At 40.0% G+C, this 22946-nt stretch overlaps 1 protein-coding gene across 8 annotated transcripts in view; it reads left to right on the top strand.

Moving 5' to 3' along the window:
- Positions 1 to 22946, top strand: part of EZH2 (enhancer of zeste 2 polycomb repressive complex 2 subunit) — a 65616-nt gene that overhangs the window by 13856 nt on the left and 28814 nt on the right. For 2 of the 8 annotated variants that reach the window (XM_055334933.1, XM_055334932.1), the window contains exons 2-3: positions 12502 to 12625; positions 13225 to 13353. The exons of 1 other annotated variant lie outside the window; for it this stretch is intronic. In XM_055334933.1, coding sequence (XP_055190908.1) covers positions 12509 to 12625; positions 13225 to 13353 — 246 coding nt within the window. In that variant the 5' untranslated portion in view covers positions 12502 to 12508. Of the gene's footprint in view, positions 1 to 8310; positions 8924 to 12501; positions 12626 to 13224; positions 13354 to 21847; positions 22027 to 22179; positions 22381 to 22946 lie in introns of those variants that run through there. 5 more of the 8 variants (XM_055334934.1, XM_055334935.1, XM_055334931.1 and 2 more) reach the window with 5 other exon arrangements.

Genomic DNA, 22946 nt, shown 5'->3' with positions numbered 1-22946 from the left:
AGTTTCTGAGCCATAACTTTGTCTTTCATTTCCCTCCAGCAGTATTTCGGTAGAACTGAGTACACACCCAAAGAAAGGAGAGGTTTCAGCTAATGGATTTAGTATATTTTCAAAGAAGACTTATTTCTAAATGTCAATTTAATCTGTCTACTGTTGAAGCAAATTTGTTTTATTTTTTTAAAGATTTATTTATTTTAAAGAAAGCGGGAGTGGGAGGGGGTGAGAGAGAGGGAGAGAGTATCTTCAGTAGTGCTCGGTGCAGAGCCCCATGTGGTGCTGGATCTCACAACCTGAGCTAAAAACCAAGAGTCAGAGGGTTAACCGTCTGCACCACCCAGTCGCCCCTGTTGAAGCAGATTCTTGATATTTATGACATTTTTATTAATTGCTTTTATTGGAGTTCAGTTTGCCAACATACAGCATATCACCCAGTGCTCATCCCGTCAAGTGCCCCCCTCAGTGCCCATCACCCAGTTACCCCAACCCCCCGCCCATCTCCCTTTCTACTACCCTTTGTTTCCCAGTGTTAGGAGTCTCTCATGTTCTGTCATCCTTACTGATATATTCACTCATTTTCTCTCCTTTCCCCTTTATTCCCTTTCACTATTTTTTTTTTAAATTTTTGTTTATTTATGATAGTCACAGAGAGAGAGAGAGAGGCAGAGACACAGGCAGAGGGAGAAGCAGGCTCCATGCACCGGGAGCCCGACGTGGGACTCGATCCCGGGTCTCCAGGATCGCGCCCTGGGCCAAAGGCAGGCGCCAAACCACTGCGCCACCCAGGGATCCCCCCTTTCACTATTTTTTATAGTGACCCAAATGAATGAGATCATATAATTCTCCACTTGGTTTACACTTGTGAAACTTTTTAAAAAAGTAATCTTGTACGCCCAGTGTGGAACTTGAACTCAGGACTCTGAGTTCCACGGACAGAGCTAGCCAGGCGCCCCCTCCAATTGGTTTAAATTTAGATGGCCATTTCTTTTCCAAGACATATCTTTGTAAACTGATAGCATTTCAGATAAACACAGGAATGCTGGGCTGTAGATTCCATGTTGAACTTGCAGTTTAGTTTACTCTTCGGCTGGAAGGAGGAGCGTGATCTTATTTTTGTGGAAAATGCATTAGTGCAGAATCTACTCACTTTTGCTGTGACAATCAAGTCAGTGTTTTCTATTCTGCGGAGACTGCCATGTCACTATCATTTTCCTGTGCTGTTGAGCAGTACTGTGCCTTTTTTAGTACTCCTTCACTTCGAGCTACAAATAAGATCTGTATTTGCCCCCTTATTTTCTCCTGATCACTAGTCACTGGCTCATCTGTTTCCTAAAGACTTTTTTAAATTTTTTTTTTTTTTTTTGTTTCCTAAAGACTTGAGCACAAACACTGTTCATGATGCTTTCTCATCTGTAGCTGTATGTACAAGTGGTCTGCTAAAGTTTAGGCACTGAGATGCCCGTCGCGTTACAGGATTTAGCATTTTCTGAATACTTCATAAATTCTGGTTGATAATACCTCTCATTTTGGCTCATTTCGGTTTAAAGGACTTGGCCTCCCCAAGTCCTTCAAACCAAAACTTCAGAAGTTTCTTATAGAGTTTTGTAGGTTGTTTGGGTGGAATACTTGGGTCCAGCACTAGTGAGCTTTTGTATATTTTTGTCATTTTTCTCCTAGATACAAATGGAGGCATTCTAGGAATTGAAAAGGTCCCTGAACGATATTTTTATTTTATCTTTCTTTTATGGGGGTAGGTTCAGGTCTGTATGAATGGGGCATTACTTGGTAGGATGAGGTGGTTTTAGGTTTTAGAATCAGAAGAGAGTGACCATGACCACTGATCCCTTCTTACAATGGTGAAGGGTGGGACAGATGGGTGAAGACAGGCAATTTGTTTAAAATGCATTTGTTAGACACTAGTCTCTTGATTTGGCGCAGATGTACGGCATACTACCATTTAGATTCTATAGTTTGGCAGGGAAAAAGTATCCCCCATTAAATATGCTTCATATGGATTTTGTTTTTAGTTGCAAGAATGGTGATTTCTAGGCCTTCATTCTTCTAAATGTGTTTTTTAGAAGTATATAATTTGAATATATTGCTCATTCTAGGTGCTTTGCTAGGCAAATGAAAAGGCAGGAATTGTTGCGATTTGATTTGTATGGTGTCTGGATACACTTACAGCGCAGCACTGTTCTGAGAGCATGGTCTGTGGACCTCAGAGAGCCTGTGACGTTATCCTCGTCACAGTACTGAAATGTTCTTTGCCACTTTCTTTTCCTTCCTTCCTTTTTCTTCCTTCCGTGTGTTGACATGCACCAATGGTGGAAAAGCCATGGTAGGTTTTGGAAACCATTGATGCCTTAGCACTTGTGCTCTAAAACCCAAAAAACAAAACACCAAAAGGCAGTTCTAGGGAATGTCCTTGATGAAGTAATAAAAATTGTTAATTTTATTAACTTGTGAGCCCGGGTGCACACTCTTGAAATGTTCTGTGCACCGAGATGGGGCCGTGTGTAAATTGCTTGTGCTGCATACCAAAGCAGGATGGGTCTTAGGAACAGCACTGCACTGGCTGTGTTCTTCATGGAGAACGGTTTTGCTTGGAAGAGGGGTTGACAGACAGACTAAGATTATTCAGACGGGTATTTGGCAAGCACTTTTCAGTGAAAGGAGCCTTCAAGGAAATCAACAACTGTATTTGTCGCCGATGATAATGTTTTGAGCTTTCAAGCAAAAATTAGGATTTTTGGAAAACTTGTATCTGTCACCGCGAACTTGACAGTTGCCCAATAAATACTTAAAAGACTTTTCAGATGAGATCAGTGGATTTACCAAATACGATTTTTGGAAATATGTCAGTTTTGGGGAAATCTGCATAACCCAGTGGGCCAGTATTTTTCAGATATGAGGAATGATGATGATATAAAACCATGCACAGGTTAAAGATCCGTTCAAAGTGAATAGACCAATGAATTTTAACGTAGCAGAGTTCAAAAAGTTTATAATTTCAGATTCTACATTGCAACCAATCTTACAAAACTATCACTGCTTACTGAAGAATGGTGTTGTCTTGAGGAAAAGCACTTAGGTTGAATTGCAAGCTCAGCCACTATTTTCACAGAACAGTTTTGGTCTAATATCAAAGCATGAGAGTCACAATTACCTCAAAGGCTGTTCCAATACTCTTCCATTTTCTAGCTAAATGCCTGTTTGGAAATGGATTTTCTTCATATTCTTTAACCAAAACAACATACTGGAACAGATTGAATGCAGAAGCAGATAAGATCCAGCTGTCTTCTATTAAGACAGATAGTTTAAAAATTGGCAAAACTGTAAAACCATACCACTCAGTGATTTTTTTTTTTAAAGGAAAGTAGTTTTTAAAATAAAATGTTTTTTCTATTAACATGTAATAGGTTTGCTGTTACTATCTTTAAATGAGTTGATGTTTTAAAAATTCCTCAGCTAGTATTCCTAAGATACTACATACCCATCGTTACAGCCCCGGTAAACTAAAGGGGTCCTGAGACCAGACAGTTGAGAAGGATGGTGTGTTTCCTGTGAACTGCCCAACATTCTGTTTGTGCTAGGAAGGGCCCAGTAAGTAATTAATGTCTGTTAATCTGCATTCTAAGTTCCAACTTCTTTGTTGTTACAGTGGCTCACTTTAGGCCTCTTTTGATCCCCAAGGGCCCCCCTACCCCCAGTGTATATGGGCATCTGGAATTTTAATTTAATTAATTATTTTTTTTAGGTTTATTTTTGGATTTTTAATTTTAGTGTCTCTTGGTATCTCTTTCTTCATTCACATTGCCATCAACCTAGTCAGAGCTCAGATCACCTTATTCCTGAATTACTTCAATGCTCCAGTTTTTCCTCATACATTTTTCAAACTTGAGTGTTAAGTGGGATCCGAGGGTTGCCTTGACCTTAATTTTCTTTATATGTTCCTTGAGAATGTATAGATAAAATCAAAGCAGAGTTACAAATGAAATATACTAGTCATATCAGCAACACGTTTAATGATGCTGTTTGGTTAAAACTGAATAACCAACAGTAGAGCTTATAACAATGCCATAGCCTTGGGACCAGTTTTATAATGTTTCTTTAGTTTGGCTTACAAATACTAACACAGATAATGGCTATTTGCATAAACAGATTTTATAAAATGGCTTGTTAACTTCCAGAATAATCAGACCGCATAGTTAACCTGAACAGCGGCACCTAGCGATCCTTGAATACTAGTTTTAATGCCAGTTGATTATCCTGTCAAGCTGTGTTGATCACTAGAGCATTGTGGAGTGGTGAGATCTATATTGGATATATACTTAATCCAATTATTTTGGAATCTTTACTGGGAAATATTGTGCTGTGTGTTTTACTTCTGGGTTTGCTGGTTGGTGGGGGTCTCGGTATCCCATTGGCTTTGTAACACAGGGAGGGTGCTAAGTGGTCCAGCCCAGGTTCCTTTGTTTGCGAGCTTATCATACCTGCTTTACCATACTTACCGGTTTGGTTTCTTTTATAGCACTCAACATTGTCTGCCACACTAAAACATTTTCCTTTTTTTTTTTTTGGTCATTTCCATCCAAGTAGATTGTAAGTTTTATGGGATTACAGAATTTTGTCTCTTTTATTTACTGCTGAGCTTTCAGTTTTTATAAATAATACCTGGTATGTGTTGAATGAGTAAATGTATATCATACAACACTTCTCTATTCAAACTCTAAACTCAAATGCTCTTTTTCTGTGTCAGGTGCTTAATGCTGTGTTCCCCGCTGGGGCAGAGAGACGATTCTCTGACCATCTTAAGCACAGCTAAAGTGGACTTGAGTTGTATGGAATCCTTTTGTTTCGGCTGATCAGTGCATGTGTAATCGGGGCACGATTACTTTCGTTGGTTCAGATTCTGTAATTTGCTTAGTGCAGCCTAAATGTGCATTATCTCTTTAAGTAGACACCATCTTAAGGCATTTATGGAGGGTTTTTTCCTTTTAAATTGTTAATCTGAGTTTTAAAATAGTACAATTGTACGTGTGAAATTTTCCCCTCAATTTTGTTTTAAGGTTTGTAAAAGTACCAGCTGCCTTAATTACTGCCTGTTCTTTTTAATTTTTTTTTCTTAAGATTTATTTATTTATTTCTTTTAGAGAGAGTGAGCTCACGTGCTGTGGTGGGGAGGGCAGGGGGGGAGAGTCTTAAGCAGATTCTGGGCTTGAGCCTGGAGCCTGACCTGGGGCTGGATCTTCCACCCTGAGGAGTGGAAACCAAGAGCTGCTTAACTGACTGAGCCACCTAGGTGTCCCTTGACTTGATGTTTTTCCAGAGTTCTAATCATTGGTGCATTTTTTTGTCCCCCTCCCTTAACATTTTATATCACATTTGAACATTTTTTATGTGTTTTTGTTCTGTTTATCATTTTTTTTCTGTTTATCATTTTTAAAAGTGGGTGTCATTTATTTTTAAAATTTATGTATTTAAAATTATTTAAGGTAAAGGTTTTTTTTTTTTTTTTTTTTAGATTTCTGTTTTTAAGTAATCTCTACACCCAGCTTGGGGCTCAAACTTAAAACCCTGAGATTGAGAGTCACATGCTGTATCAGCTGAGCCAACCAGGTGCCCCAAAAGTGGAGGGCATTTTAAAAGTGAATGTTTTTACATTGGGTGGTTGTATAACTTACTTGTCTCTCTTTTCTTTTTAAACTCTATTTTGGAATAAATTTAGATTTCTGGAACCTTGGTACATTTTTAAAAATGTAGAAACCGACACCAGTATGTTACTGTTAATTAACCTAGAGACTTTATTTGGATTTTACCAGTTTTGTGTCCTGGGATCCAGGCCAGGGCGCCACGCAGCACTTAGTTATCTCCTCAGGCCTTCAGACTTCGATGGTTCCTTAAACTCCTCTTGTTTTCATGACCTCATGATAGTTTTGAGGACTATTATCAGGTATTTTGTAGAAGTGTCCTTCGGTATGGGTTTGTCTGATGTGTTTGTGTGCTAAGACTGAGGTGTGGGTTCTGAGGTTTTGGGTGAAGAAGGCCACAAAGGTGAAATGTCCCTCTTCCCTCACGTTGAACGGCACACGACGGCAATGTGGCTTGTCCCTCATCTTTTATCCATCATTGTTTGGTGGGTTGTGGTGCCTTCTGGGCTTCTCTGCGGTGATGTTACTGTTTCCCATGCCAGGCTCTCTGCCATGGAAGTGAGTTACTGAGTCCAGGCCCTGCTCAGGGGGAAGGGACCTGAGGTCAGCCTCCCAGGTTAGAGAGGTATACACATGTCGTTATTTGGAATTCCCTGTAAGGAGGACTGCCCCTCTTCTCCCGTTTACTTATTAATCACTTATTTATTTCATGGACTCCTGGATACTTGTTCATTCGGTTGTAGTACAATACCATTGTGATTTATTTTGCTCTTCAGCTTTTTGCAGCCTTGGGTGAGCTAGAACGTAGCCTGGCCTCAGAATCCGTGTAGACCTAACACTGGAGTGACGGCAGGAGGTGAAATCTTGTCTGGAGTCCTTAGTGCAGCAGTACGGCTGTGCTGCGGGGACCCCTCACTCTTGGTCTTCCTTGCGAGGTGCATTGCCTTTATTTCCCCTTAGGCATAAGATCTGCTTCTCAGATAATTGATTTTTACCTCTTACCAAGGGTAGTATCTATATGTCTAAATTCTCTTTATATGTTTTTCCCTTACCTACAAAGATTAATTACTGTTAATTTATTTTTTAGTTTATTAAAGCAGTGGGTTTTAACTTAAGAAATAAATGAGGGGCACCTGGGTGGCTCAGTTGGTTAAGAGGCTGGCTCTTGATTTTTGGCTCTGGTTGTGGTCTCAGGGTCCTGGGATTAAGCCCTGCCCTGGGCTTCGAGATCAGTGCTCAGTAGTGAGTCTGCTTGAGGGTACTTTCTTTCCCTCTGCCCTTTCTTCCTGCTTGTGTGCGCTTGTTCTCTCTCTCTCTCTCTCTCTCTCTCTCTCTCTCTCTCTCTCTCTCAAATCTTAAAAAAAAAAAAAAAGAAACTGGGGTCCTTGGCTGCCTCAGTCAGTAGAGTATGAGGTTTGATATCGGGGTTATGAGTTCTAGCCCCATGTTGGGCACAGAGCTCAACCTAAAAAAATAAATTGTTAAATGAGACGAGCAGCTGCCCTCAAAGAATCTTAAACATAAGCACTGCTGCAGACTGGCAATTTTTCAAAGTTGGCAATTTAATGGCTCACTGTGAAGTAAAAAAGACGTTTTAGTTATGGATGGACATCAAGAATATTGCAATCGTATTACTTAAATTTTGTTAGGTTTGGATTTGACCTTATAGAGTCTGGTAATCAGTAAAGAGTCAGAGTTAATGCTATTAATTTAGTTAGGGAGGATGAGTAGTACATGTAGTTTATTACTTAGTTTTCTTAAGACAAGTAGAAAACAGAACCCTGCAAGACTAAATAGGCACTAGCACGTGCCTTGAGCCATCATTTAGGAATGAAGAACCTTTAAAGAAAGGCATCAAGGGAACTGAAAATGCCTAGGGAATTTATTTTTAATTCTTCATCATTGGTCACTGAGTAAGGAGGGGCAGGGGTACCAACCCAAGGAAAGGCCCCTCACAAGTTGGACCTAAGAGAGCGGAATGCTGGTTCTTTGGGCTTTGTGTCCTGGTCCCCTGAGGGGTGGAGATGTGTCTCCTGGCACATCACAGGGGCCGTAGAAACCTGAGAGGATGGAGGAAGCTCCTTACCAGGTGGGCAGCACTGCTGTAATTGGTCTCTCTGGTGATGTCCTTGATGTGACGGTGAGGAAATGGTCACCAGAACACATTTTCTGTTAATTCAGGCATTATTGTATGTGTAGTCTCAATACCAAGAATGTATCTCAGACGGCTTTATATTTCATGTGGCAAGAAAACCTTATCCAGACCGGTTTAAGAGAAAAAAAAAGCTTTTCTTAGCTTATGTAACTGAATGTTCTAGAGTTGGGTTTGGCAAAGCTTGCCCGGTTCAGGGCTCGCCCAGTGAGGTGATTAGAGTCCATTTCTTGGCTTTGGGTGTTTTTTCTTTTTTGTCATTGACTTTTTTTTGCAGACTCTTCTCTCAGGCTTGCGGAGAGAGAGCATGAGATTGGCTTCCAGTGATTGTTGGGGCATTGTTTATCCAGGTTCGAATCTAAGTGGAAAAGAGTGCGCATTCTTGTCCTGACTTAGCAGGGAGCCTCCTGAAATCTTCCCTGTGACCAGACCAGTCTGATCATTTATCTAGTGTGTACTGGTGCCTGTCAGCAGGGAGCGGTGTGCCCTGGCACCCTGTGGATGGTAGTCCTCAGAGAAGGGTTGGTGAGCTGATGCGGGTGGCACAGACACCTTGTCTGCTCTGGTGGGACAGAGCGGGGTTACAAGGGCAATGGAGTTCAGGATATTAGGATAAAGAGACTGTGGACTATGTATTTTTCCTTACTTTCCTTATGTAACCTGTATCTGTGTTATTTTGTAAGGTTCTGCTGCATTGTACGAAGGTTTTGATGGTCTCCTGCCATAATTTGCTTTGTCTTTTGAATTAAAGAATACCTGTTGTTTTGGTTTTACTGTATATGGATAGAGTCTTGTTTTAATGATTAGAGTTGTACTGTTTTGAGTAAGAGAAGTCCTTTTCATATCCTGGATAAAAATCCCCTTAGTGCCATTTCACCTATGAAACTAACAAATCTTTTGAATGAGAAATGTAAAAATTGGGTGTATTCACAAATCCTCATCCATTCAGTGGCTCGTTATTCTAATAGAGGCTTTTTTCTGCCAACATGTAGATACTTGGAACTGGATTCTAATACTGGGCAGTGGTATGGTGGAAATCAGAAGACCCGATTCGAGGCTGCCATTCGTGGGAAGGGTGCGGGGCTGGCTGACATTTGGAGGCTTACTGCTTGCTCAGCACTAGGTGAGGCAGTGTGCTTGGTGTTTGTAACCAACTTGGAGGTACTGGTGTTATCCCTATAGTTTGGAAAAGATCCTTAAGGTAATATCAGTTTCCTTAATAAGAAGAAATCCCAAACGCTCCAAGTTTTATACTCAGGATATCTTCTCCAGGGCTTCTGGACCATGGGGTCTGAGTCATCCCTGAGACTCCTCTTCCTTGGGGGTTTTGTGGTAGTGGGGTGCATTTCCATGCCCACTCACGGGAGGCCCCACCCTTCCTTTTCATACTTCGTGGCATACCTAGACTTCGTGAACAGTTCACCATCAATGTTCGTTAGGAGACGTGTTCTGTTTTTGTTTTAGAATGTATTTGCCAGGCACACAGCAGGGCTCTGAGATCTTATAAATGAGTAAGAATGGTTCTTGCTCCTGAAGAACTTACAGTGGGGATGAATTGGAATGAAAAATATGAAAACATGATTTTTTTTTTTGAAAACATGATTTTAATATAGTATAAATGCTGTGAAAGTGGGAGCGGGTTTATTTTATGTAAACCAGTCTTCTAAATGGTGACTTAAATTTTATTACTTTTTAGTAGACCAGCCTGTTTATCCCTATGTATTCAAAGAACGGTCCACACATTTTTAGATCTATTTCTTAGGTTGCTTTTTTTTTTTTTTTAAAGATTTTATTATTTATTCATGAGAGACAGGCAGAGACACAGACAGAGGGAGAATCAGCCTCCCTGTGGGGAGCCCCGATGTGGGACTCAATCCCAGGACCCCGGGATTACGCCCTGAGCCGAAGGCAGTTGTTCAACCACTGAACCACCAAGGTGCCCCTATTTCTTAGGTTGTTCAGAGGTTATGATCCTTATATTTGAATCCATAGGTGAGTTACTGTGATTTTTCTTATTTCATCTCTATTGTGCATATTGACCAGATAATCCTATAGTTTCACAGCTTCACTTTTATACTTCTGTATCTGGAAGAGCTGTGTGAAACGTAGAAACGTAGAAATTTTTCCGTACACGCTGTCTTACAGAGATGCTGGTTCTAGAATAATTTGAAAAGTGGTGTTGTTGACTTGCAGCTTGTACAGTTACACCTTTGGTCAGAGAGACTATTTTGTTGTGACATAACTGACCAGAGACGTTGTTGCTCATGGTGGGAGTGCCATGGAAGGCACTCAGAATAGCTGGCAAGGCGAGTTCTAGTGTGCAGACATGGGATGCACACCTCTTCACCAAGCACATAAGATGCGCATCTTACAGAGATGAGCCAGGGTCACATCCGTCTTGCCCCACAGTGGGAAGGAAGCCCCACATGCCTGCTCCAGGGTTCGGCAGGTGTGGGCGGGGCGCAGGGGTGCTGCCGCCAGGGCCCAGGAATTTGTCAGGGCAGTAGATGCACCAGTTATGATTAGTCTGTGAGCTAATGAAGCAAGATAATCCCTTTTTATCTGATGGTTCTCCCTGCTAGTTCCTAGGCCTTTGAAGCTCTGAAAAGAATTTGCATAGAATTACTTGAGCTCCTCTGTTAAGTAGCAGGTAAGAAAGCAAAGGAATGGCACGGAGGTTTCTTAAATACCCCCCCTCCCAGGTGTCTTTTTGGCCTCCCTCACCATCTTCTGTCTTCCTCACTTTGTACTTTGCCTCAGAGATGGGGTCATCTTCCTCCGTCCAGTCTTTTCAGGTCACACTTAGAACCTTTTCAGTTATATCTCTGTGGCCTCATCCGACCGACTTGGCTCAAGTTCTGAAATCTCTTCATTCTTCTCATTCCCTCAGTGGGGTCTCCAGCTGGCTAGGTGTCCCTCTCTGTTAGTGGGGTCTGCCAGCTGGACCTCTTGGCCTTCAGAGCCCCATCTCCAGCCGTCCTCCTGCTCATACCTTAGAGTCAGAGTCTCTTCCGATCTTTCTTGGCCTTTTGAAATCCAGCTCAACTTCTAAGGTTCTGTTAACACCTTTCCTGCCACTCCCCACCCCCGGAATTTTTCCTGTATATCTCCTATTGTATTTTCTTGTTTTCAGCCTTGTTAGGTGGCATCTAAGCTCCTTCAGGGCAAGTTCTGTGTCACTGATCTTTGTATGTTCAGGGCCTGGTTCCTAGTACTCGATGGTTATCCAGAGCTTATCTTGCCCCTCTTTCAGCCAAAGTAGTCCACGAGGCTGCTTTCCTTGTCTCTGGTGGGAAGCTATCCTGACAGGAAGTTACCCACTGACCTCTGGGCTGCCGTCCTCTTAATCTTGTCTTTTTAGGTGGTTTCTCTGTGCCCAAGGGTTTTATGTGGACAGGTAAATGAGGCTCTACTCTGTTACCAGGTATTCAAGCCAGAACATCATCCACTCCATTTTTTTTTTTTTAAGATTTTATTTATTTATTAGAGCACAAAAAGAGGGAGCAACAGGCAGAGGCAGAAGGAAAGGGAGAAAAGCCGGCTCTTTGCTGAGCAGGGAGCCTGAGATCATGACCCGAGCTGAAGGCAGATGCTTAACCCACTGAGCCACCCAGATGCCCCTGTCCACTCATATATAAGCCATCACCAAGTTTTCTGTTAAGTGACTCTTGAATTCCTTTGCTTTACTTTTATCACCACTGTGGTGGGGGAAGCTACCCTCCTCTCTTGTGCAAATGCTGTGCTGCAGTCCTAACCTCCTCTATTGGTCACCTGCTCTTTCTAGAATGTCAGTCTCCCCCTTCCCTTTTATTTAAAACATTCTGGCTTTCCTTTGCTCTTAGATAAATTTACAGCAAACATCCTTAATGCAGCCCTTTGTACTTTCTGGCAGAGAGAATGTCCTAATTTTTTAGGATACAAGTATGATTTTTATACTTTGAGAGGTGAATGTTCTAGAAGGGGACACTTGTTTAGACTTAAAATGGGGACTCTGTACTTAGGCATCTGGGGAACTATAGGCTGTCCCCACATTTAAGCGTAATTGGTTACCTAGAGCCTGCAACTGAAGATAAGCCTGGAGAATTTACTTGGCATTTGCTGCATTTTTGGTTTGCTAGTGGAAAAACCCCTCGTGTGAGTAAAAGGGGCACAAGAGGCAAAAGTACAGACTTTTATCACAGTGTTTAAGGTGAGAAGCCTGGTAAAAAGTGTGTGCAGGGAGAATGCTTTAATTTGTACATTCGTTGTACGTTGTACTATGTATTTTTTACTTTTAGTGCTGTATGTAAATTTTACATTTTCAGACTTCTCTTTTTCAATCATGCTCTTCATTTATGCTAACTTGATGAAAAACTTAGAGTATGTGTCTACATGTGTGGATCTCAGGCTGAAAATGAGCATGTTATAGTATGCTTAATTTCTGTAATAGGATCACGTTTCTGTAAAGACGGCTGCTTTTTAGGAGTGGAAAACCTTTGTCAATAAAAATCTCTCTTAAAAGTTGTATTAAATAAAAACTCATATTTTGGATGAAATGTTTTAAGGATAAAACCCCACAGCTCGAATGAGCACCCTTGCAAATGTCATCAGTGTCATGTATTGTTTATTTTGTTGATTGTTAGTTTGCTGGGGATTAAAACACAAATGATCATATTCAGGCTGGTTAGATTAGTGATTTTAATATGAAACCATTGCTTTTAGAATAATCATGGGCCAGACTGGGAAGAAATCTGAGAAGGGACCTGTTTGTTGGCGCAAGCGTGTAAAATCAGAGTACATGCGGCTGCGGCAGCTCAAGAGGTTCAGGCGGGCTGACGAAGTTAAGGTACAGCTTTATCTTTTGTGAAGCACACCTACGGTTAAGGGTAGTGCCCCGCCCCGCCCCCCAAAGATAAGTTTCAATTTGCCAGGGTCCATTTTCAGCCAAGGTCATATTTATAGTAAGATACATGAAGGCTTGGAAGCCAAGGGCCTTGATCTGTCTTAATTAACATAAAGATTGTCCCAGGCACAGTAATGGGAATGGAAAGATTGAAATCTAATGGCCAGTCAATCTGCTTAGAAATCACTCTCTTTTTAGTGTATCTTTTGTATTACACGTGCAGATTTGGGACCCAAATATAAAGGAATGTGTTTCATGGTTTTATGTTTCTAAAGTCATTGTGATTTTGTTTTTATATGATGTTAACAAAGAAAGGATGCAATGATTTTCTGTTCCCTGCCCACTCTTAGTAAAATAATAGGTGTGGTGCTTCTATGTTATTCGAATGTGGGAAGCCACAGTTTAGTGTAAAATCTGTATGTGTTTGAAGGAACGCTCCTGATATTTTTGAGAAATCACTAGATGTTAACGTGCATTAGAGATACTACACATTTTCTAACGATGAACAATTTCTCTTCTCCTCTCCTTCATTTTTTTTAAAGAGTATGTTTAGTTCCAATCGTCAGAAAATTTTGGAAAGAACGGAAATCTTAAACCAAGAATGGAAACAGCGAAGGATACAGCCTGTGCACATCCTGACTTCTGTGAGCTCATTGCGCGGGACCAGGGAGGTTGGTTAACTCACGCACTGTAGTAATTATCGGTGCATTCTGGTGTTTGCTCTTGCAATGTTGGTTGGTTATTGATAGGAAGTCATTCACCTCAGGGTGTCCATCTTTTTATTGCTCTTTTAGTGGCCGCCTCAGGCCACTACTAGCTATAAGAGAGCTGTAGTGTTTAGCATATATTTTACTGTTACCAGGTAGGTTCATAGATTTTTGAGGATTGTTGGTTAAAAAAAACTTTTAACTTAAATACTCTTTAATGGCCTCATCAGATCACTGTTTAGAGCAAGGCTTTCTGACTCATAGTTGTCTTTTTTTCGGTCCCTTATGAATTAGCCATGCTATAAGAAATATTTCCTTTTCATTCATATTCATAGACTAAGAAAGTTATTTATTATTTGAACATTTTGTTCAAATTCTGCAGCTCTCTAAGAATTTCGAAATTCACTATTGAGATCAGAAGTCCTTTTTTATAGTATTTTTTAAAAGAAAGATCTTTGGAATAGGTCTTAATCCTATTTCGAAAAGAAGGCCGTAAATGTATGGCAGATTTTATAATTAAATGGCACATAAAACACAGTGGCAGGAAAATGAAAAGGTGGCAGAAGCCTGGGGCACCTGGATGGCTCAGTCGGTTAAGCGGCCGACTCTTGATCTCAGCTCAGGTCTTGATCTCAGGGTTATGAGTTCAAGCCCCGTGTTGGGCTCCACGCTGAGCACGGAGCCCGTTTTAAAAAAAAAAGAAAATGGCAAAAGCTGAAAAACAGCATAGGACGGATCAGTAGGGTTTGGGTAAAGCACTGTGGTATAAGTACCTGTCGTATACAGGAAAACATGGTATAGGAGGGGGAATGTTACTGGAATCGGTGCCTAAACAAGAAGGAGGAAGAAAGTTATTTGGGATTTAAGTTAAACTGCACAGTGGATGGTTGTTTCTCTGTCTAAACGGAGGAAACACCTAGACAGTGGGATCTATGCTAAAATAATGTTTTCAGTGATGATATGATACTTATAAAAAATTGTAATACGAAGTAATTTGATAGTGCATGAGACACCCTGGCCTCGGAGACTTGTCAGTACTGTCACAGTAGCATGGTCCTAGTGATGATCGTGATCATGCTGTGATGGTCTTGGCGACCCATGACTTGGAATGGTTCTTAGTCATTTATTCATTTTGTCAGGTAACAGCTCTTTAAAGCTTGGGCTTGCAGTTGTATAAATATATATCCTGTGCTGCTAACACTTTCCACACCATCTGGGACAGGTCAGGGACTACATATTAGAGGTAAATGACTTTGTATTAATATACTAAGGGTGGAAGGGATTTGATTCTACACTAGTCAGAAAGTTCTCAAAGGCAGAAAGGATGGGGCTTCTCAGTAGTTCTTTCAAAAGTTTTATCTGTGGTGACCATTTAGAAATTTTGAGGGTAAAGGAGAAGGAAACTTTTCTTCTCATTGGAAGAATAAATCTTATTCTAAAGTAAAATTTGGAGAAATGGGTAGACACACATGGAATACTTGAGTTTTGCCACCCATTACGACTCAGAATGCTACCGAAAGCCCATCTGACACTTATAAGTAAAAGTTAACAGCAGTAATGATTTCCGGCAGGTGGTAGGTACTGTGCACACACACATGAACCTTCTTTAATCTTTGTGACAGTTGTATTAGGCCCTTTTCTCCCTGGACAAGGACACTGGGCTTCGGAATACTAGTCAGCTTGCTCCAGTGATCTGATGCGGGCCCAGAAGAGCACCGCTTTGCTCAGACACCTTAGGAAATGAGTAAAGGTCATGGTTGATATACAGCTTGAATTGTTCGTAATATAATTGCAAGTACAATTAATTCAAATTAATATTGACTAATTGAATTTTGCTTTTCGTTTTGTCAAATGGAGAGAAATCATTGAATGTAAAGATCTCTAACTTTGTAATGGGAGTTTATGTGAGAAGTTGTAAGAAGAAATGAGAATTGTAATAAAACAAAATTGTTTTCTAAACTTAGTCCCCCATGCAGGTTGAGAAAAACCATTTTCACAAAATAGGAGGGGAAGGAGGGAATTCATCCCTTGCCTCAGGAACTCAGGTGACCTGGTCAAGGCTGTTAGTTTTTGAGCTACTCTTGGTAGCTGATTCTGCTCAAGTGATTCATCTTTTACTTCCCAACCTCCAAGCACCTTTAAAACCATCATCACTGACTTTAGGAAGCTGCACGTTTATACAGTTTGTGATAAGCTTTTTGGTATTCTCATAATAAAAATAATAAAATTTTAAGACTGAGAAGGACTTTAATGATATCTGTCTAATCTCCTTACTTTGTAGATGAGACTGTATCCCTGTTTATTTTTCTGCAGTTTGAGCATTCCCAGCTGTATGTCAATTTCTTTTATATGCTTTAAAAGTTGGAGCCTGAAGTAGGTCAGAAGCAGGAGGATAAATAGAAGTTAGTGTGTTTTGCAAAGACTTTCCTAGTAGTAGGCTTGGCAGGAGTTCAGACTGCAGTGTCGGTCCAAACACCTAAAGTCCGTGGCTTTCAACATTGGGAAGTGCTGTTATAACATTGTTTTAATTAACTGCTTATTTTTATAAGCCGATCCTTTGTAAGTGCTGTCTTTGTTTAAATCCTTTGCGGCCTGAGGACCGTTCAACGACAGTTTTCATTTTTTCACTCAGTTCTACTTTAATCCCTTCTGTGCGTTTAAAGTAGATGTGCTCAGTTTTAAAATGACTGGTTTTTATCTAGGTTATTTTAGTGAAGAACGGCTGGCAAAGGTCACCCTCTGATCTAACGAAGCGGCCGCCGTAGATGCTGATTCAGATCTAGTGAGCCCTGCAGTTGAACTCAGAGACCCTGTCTTCACTGTAGTGTTTTCTTAACGTATGTTTTGAAGATAACTTGTGGGTGCTTATTTTTTGGTGTTGAGGTTACAGAACCTAAAAAGCGGTGTTGCTTATGCAATTTTTATATTATGTGTCAATATTTTTCTTTATAAGCTACTCCTGATCCTGACTTCTTGTAGGCAGTGACGGTATATTTTACATTTATTTCCTTTGCTCTTCAGTTAATCTCTTTAAGGAACATTCACCTTAAAAACGTCACCAAGTGATAAACACAGACCAAGGGATGCACACCTTATTGATACGGTTTGTGGTTGTTTGTAAAAACCATGGGTCTAGGTGACTTTCATTACTTTGTGTTATCGGTAAAACACTATATCTTCTGTAAGTCTTCACGTCGATAGTCCTGTTCTTCAATGTGTGTGTTTCTCTGGTTTTAATGAAGAGCCTGGTTTATGAGTTACTCTTGGAGTTCTTACGGGTGCATTGCTTTTTGTATATTTGTCCATTTCTTGATAAAAACCACAAGGTGCTTTCCTTCATTGATTCTTCCTATCAAGATTTTTATTACCTGTGTGTATTAGGACTGAAAGAGAGGCTTGCTCAAATCATGTCTGTTTTTCTGGGCAAGTGGTGTGATTCGTATAGTAATTTAAAAATATCCTGCCAATCTGCATTTCTAGATTCCCAGGAGAATTTAATGTTCTTGTAGGAATTTTATGTCTTGTCTACTAATGAAAATAGAATTTTTAGTGTATATTTAAACATGCAGGTTCTTCAGGATGTCTAACTCAGCAGCATCTTTAGAAAGCCATCATAGTCCTCACATTTAAGAAGAATTAAAACATTTTAATACATACAGGTTTGATCCTAGTAATGATTGAAAGAATTGTGAATTCATCATCTGTCATTTGATATTTGCAAATTTTTTTGGGGGGGGTGGTAGTGGTGAAGAGGCTTCTATGAAAATAACAATGTAGTCAGTTTATAAGTTTGCAGTTTGGACTTATTTTTATTGAAGGAGAAGGATAACATTGTCTCATTTACACTTAAGCGCTTGCATTATTTATGGACTCCTATAATGCAGTTTCCTCAGTTAATTGTAAATAGAATTTTTTGTTACTATTTACAAAGAAAGAATGATATGCTAGTGCACCCAGTATGCTCTTAAATACCTCTCAACGTTCCATACAGTAGCATGCTCTCTTTCCTTTGTAAATTTCAGAACTGTAGAACCAGTAGGTCTAGATTCTCATGAGCCATTTGAGCAAATATGGTGGGGAGTGAGGTCATTTCTCTCATGTCTTAGAAATAAGCGGGTGGTTCTCAGTCTGAACACAGCCAGCCTTTCTCAGGGAACTAGTTTCCAAGTTGGCTCTCTGTAGTTCTTTGCTTCTTTTTAACCCTTTATTGGTATTTGTTTGGGGAGTGGAGTCCTTCCCCACCCGTGGAACTTTTCAAATCATTGCAGCCTTTGCTTCCTTTCTGGCTTTCTTTAGGCTGAAATAGATGGAACATTTCTTAAATGACCATAAAGATGGCTTTCCTTATTTTTTTTTTCTTTGAAAGGAAACTAATGTGTCCTATGCTTTTCCAAAACGTCGTTTTTAAAAAAGGTCACTTATGTTTGAGTTTTTATATCATTATCCTATTAATTATATAACCTCTATTTGACGTCTGAGTTTAGTTTTTGAACTTAATTCACTTTTCAAATGTAAGATACAGAATCTTTTCAAAAATGTCAAATGTTTACTTTGTACAATAAACCAGAAATTGCTTCCAGTTCACTGTTTTTCTCCTAGACCATTGTTTATATGGGTTGGTGTTTTACATATGCAGATAGTCAACTATTTGACTATGAGATCATTGATCAAGATCAAAGATCACTGATCTACAAAGATCAGGTCTTTTCCCAAAATGCAAAACCAAATTTTGACAGCTATTTTAAGAACAGATTGAACCAGAAGAAATGAAAGTCTAGCCTGCATTGTTAAAAGTGTTTATTGCTGTGAAGAAATGAAATGTTATTAGACCTAGAACTTCTAGGATAACATGGATTGACTTGATTAAATTCACTGCTTAGGATTCTGTTTTATCTTCTCTTAATTTTATGAAAGAATATTAGGGGGGAGTACCATTTTTGGGAGGGTTGGACAGATTTCATGAGCTACCTTGTATTGATTGAGGGAGTTTTATACCAGGTCATGTGAATATCTGTTGGGTTAATGAAACTCTTTTAATCGTTCTCTTCAACTAAAAGGCCATTACAAAATGACTCTTGAGAATTCAAACTACACTGAAATATATAAAACAGAGGGCAAAAAGTTCCTGTAGTTCAACGTCTGTAATTTTTAATCTTTCCCATCTCTTTTTCTACATATAACGTGTTAATAGTGATAATATATATTTTATTTCAAATGGTTACTGGCCAGATAAAATGTGCCTGCCAATTTGAGCCGTCACTTAAAGATTTTTTTTTTTTTTTTGAGTATAGTTCACACCTAATCATTAGTTTCAGGTGTGGGACATAGTGATTCAATTTCTCTGCACCTAGTGCTGTGCTCACCACAGGTGTGGCCACCTATCACCATACACTGTTTCAGTATTACTGACAGTGTTCCCTACGTTGTACCTTTTATTTTTTTAAATATTTATTTATTTGAGAGCATGTGTGGATTTGGGGGAGGGGCAGGAGGAGAGGGAGAAAGAGAATCCCAAGCCGACTCTCCACTGAGCAGGACCCTGAGATCATGACCTGAGCAGAAACCAAGAATCAGATGTTCAACCAACTGAGCCTTCCAGGCGCCTCTGCTGTGCCTTTCATTCTCATGACTTCGTCATAAGGAAGCTGTGTCTCACTCCCCTCATCCATTTTGCCCATCTCCCCACCCCCTATTTTGGGCCATCACTACAACCTCTGTCCAGGTCCCCAGTCTCTAAGAATGCAGTGTTTGATACTGTGGGATATACCATAATTCATTGCCCTATTCTTAATTGATGAATATTTTAGTTAAATTTTTCTTACTCTTGCAGTTAGTATTTTGGTTAATACCTTTCATCTGTATTGTTGTATCCTTGAATAATTTTGTAGGAAGAGTTCCTAGAAATAAAATTACTTGGTTAAAAGGATACACATATTAAAATTTTTATGGATGTTAGCACATTGTTCCTCCAAAGGGTTTTCCATCCAGCTGTTTATGGTAGTGTCTGTTCATCTCTGTTCCCAATGCATAATATCAGTCTTTGAATCTTCTTCAGTGTGAAAGGTAAAAATGTTACTACGGTTTGTTTGCTTTTCTTATTCAGTGAAGTTTCTATTGTTTGTTTATATTTCTTTTATGAACTGGCTATTAGGGTGTCGGATCTGTTAAAATTAGGTTGGATTGTTTCTTAGGATTTTTGAGGACTTTTGTATACTCTTAAATATTCATTATTTATCATGTTTTGCAGACACCCCCTCCCCCCATTTTGATATTACTTCTGGTATATTTTGCCTTATAGAAATTTTAAAAGCTTATATATCAGGGCAGCCCCGGTGGCGCAGAGGTTTAGTGCCGCCTGCAGCCCGGGGCGTGATCCTAGAGACCCTGGATCGAGTCCCACGTCAGGCTCCCTGCATGGAGCCTGCTTCTCCCTCTGCCTGTGTCTCTGCCTCTCATTCTCTCTCTGTGTCTCTATGAATAAATAAATAAAATCTTAAAGTTTATATATCAAATTATAATTTTTTCTTTTGATTTCTGTGTTTCTAAAGGCTTAAAAAGGAAAGCTTATATAAATTACCTCTCCATCTTTCCGTTTAGTTGTTTTCACTTTTATATTTTAATATCATTTAACCCATCAGCAATTTCCTCTGGTATAAACAATGAGTGGGGGATTTGGTTTTTATATTTTTATAGTATATTTCTGTTTAGCTTTCTGTTGTTCAACACTGAACAGCCAGTGGATAGTCAAGAGGCAGTTACAAATCTTTTCTGCAAAGGTCAGCAGACTTGGCTGACCTGATCGACGGTCCCCAGAGCAGATCTACCCTTGAGCCAGGACTTAGTGCTCATCCTCAGAGACCAGGGCCTGGTGCCAGTCTCACCTCTTCACTGTAAATCGTGCCTCTCCTGCCCTGTAGCGTTCAGGCCTGTGCCCACTCTCGGAAGCAGGGCTATGGAGCGAGCACGCCGCCACGGCGTATGGAACCCAGGGGCTTCAGTAGTGCCTGGCTTCCATTTCTTAGTTTTTGCTTTTTTTTTGTTCTTGATTGTTTTGTTTTGTTTTCAGAGTCAGAAATGATCTTATTTCCCACTGCTAGGACTATTCTTGAATTAGGTGTTTTGAGTTTACATGGCTTCAGTTAGCTGCTTCATGTCCCTTTTAGGTGTTTTGTAGTTTTACCAAAACTTACGTATTGGCTCTTGTTCAATTTCTGATTTCTGGTTTTAGCAAAATAGAGTTTGAAGCAAAACTGCAGGTTATGGGGAATGATTTAATTCAGCCCCGTCTGACCCCAGACTGCATTGGGTTTTTCCCTGTGCATTGGGTTTTAATAGGATTACTAAGCTGACACATTTATGGTTGCTTTCATTTGGGATCAAGCTTTTGAAATTAGAATGCAAGGAAGAGTTGAGGGTCTAAACTTCCTGAAATTACATTCCACGTGTTCTGTGTTCTGTGTTAAATGCATGTATGTGTATTTTTCTTCTGAAAAGAAGTGTAAGAACTGACACACAGGATACGTTTCTGTAATACTTAAGTGAACTCAGAAGTAAGAGCCCTACGTTGCAGGTAGGGGTTCTTCCTCCAGTCTGGGATGGCTCTGTTACATATTTAAAAACAAAAATGGAAATAATTTACAATCTGGTTATGAGCCACTCTTTGATTCCTTAGTTCCAACACCCTCGATGAGCTGCTTGTACTGACTATGTCTTTGTCAAGATCTGATGAGTTTGTCTCCCTGATTTTTATTTCTGACTCTGTCCCACCAGACCCTCTCGTGTCTTGTGCTCCCTGGTCTCCTCATCAGCCCCCCCGAGGTGTGGTTAGGGACTACTTCTGTCCAGCTTCTCTTGATCCAAACTTGATATTTGCTCGTTTTGTTTTGTTTTTTCTTTAGAACTTCTTGGCCTAAAAGCAGTCTGAAAGTAAATTATATACACTGTCATTTTCACCAGAAGGGCCAGCTTAAGATTTGGGTGTGTTACCTATTCTCTGCTGTGATTTTGAAGAGTAGAGGCAGTTTCAGAAATCATCCTCTGCTTTTCTCTAGATCTGGGGGACAGTTGATGTCTTCTTTCCTACCCCTTAGATGTAAGATGGTTCCTTATTATTTTTAATTGGAAAGATTGAAGGATATTAGACAATATCAGCAGTTCATTGTGTCTCTGGCATGAATTAAATGGACCAACCAGTATCCCAGAATATTTTTTAACTTGGCTAACTGTATTTTTCTCCCCCCTACTATATGAAAGTTGGACTTCACCCTTCTGATGTTAAAGATTGTTCAGAGACCAGATGGCCATAGCTCTTTTTCCTTTGGGATGTCCCACTGTAACATGGGGAGTCGTACCAACCTCCTAGGTAGTGGTGAATTTTAAAGAAGTTAATTTTGGTAAAGTCTCTAGCACAGTGCTTGGCACATAGTAGGGTGTGTTAATTTCTTTCCCTTCCCTGCAGGCCATTCACCTGCTCTTCCCTCTACGATTTTCCATAACACAGTTTTTACTTGGAACCAGCCTTCTGCCAAGAGTCTCAGTTTGGTTGTGTACTCCTACAACTACTATTTTTGGCTTGACTTCCCTCTCCAGCTCCCAGTGGTCCAGCCACACAGTCGCCTATTGTACCAGCTGGTTGATGTAAGTCTATCCATCCTCAGAGGAACCCGGTTACTTACCAGTAAGCTGTGTTTCTCTGAAAATGTAGCATCCTTGATAACTAATAGAGTTTTTTTTTTCCTTCTTTACCATTGATGATGAATCACCTCTAATAATGTCCTTGTGTGATCCTCAAGTAGGAACTAGAATTGGAGAATTCTGTTTGTCGATGGTAGGTCTCCTAGTGAGTTCCTGAGTCCAGGATGCTTGACTGTGATCAGGTCAAATGCTTTGGAGACCCAGGAGGTCGAAATCCTTTTCAGTACTTTGAGTGATATGAGACTTAATTGCATAAACTGTCAAGGATGATACATTTTCAAAGAAAAAAAGTTACTGGTAAGTAACTGGAATTTTTTGAGTTATTTTCCTGTTAAGTCAATAAATAAGAATTCCCAAACTTGTTTTACCAACAAATGCTTTTGCATTTGAATATTATTTCGTAAATGGAAAGGAATATGGTTATTAAGGTTTAATAGGTAAGGAATGGAATAGGTTTCTAGAGATGCTACATAGATAATGACATGGGTGTAGACCTTCAATTTTCTAAGTAGATGCCCTCATAGCTTTAAAGAGAAATTGGAGTGAAATCTCCATTAGGCAAAATCAGCAAATGCAGTCTGTTCATTCCAGAAACATTTTTTGAGTGCCTACTCTTTTTTGAGACACTGTGCTGAGTATCATTGCAAGACAGAAGTGAAACCACACCGTCTCAGCTGCTTTTTGCCCTCAGAGAGCTTCCTTCTGACCCCCTGGTGACTCTCATAGGACTCAGAATTGAGATGTTGGGGTCATGGGATGGCAGAGGTATGGGGTTGGAGGTAGTACTTTAGTGCTACAGCCTTTGCCACCTTATTTTTGTGCTTCTCGGAGCTCTCTCTATTTAAGGGAAAAACCAGCGGACC

Source organism: Nyctereutes procyonoides, unplaced genomic scaffold (assembly GCF_905146905.1).
Source record: "Nyctereutes procyonoides isolate TBG_1078 unplaced genomic scaffold, NYPRO_anot_genome, whole genome shotgun sequence".
Lineage (NCBI taxonomy): Eukaryota > Metazoa > Chordata > Mammalia > Carnivora > Canidae > Nyctereutes > Nyctereutes procyonoides.
This window is presented reverse-complemented; position numbering and strand designations above follow the sequence as displayed.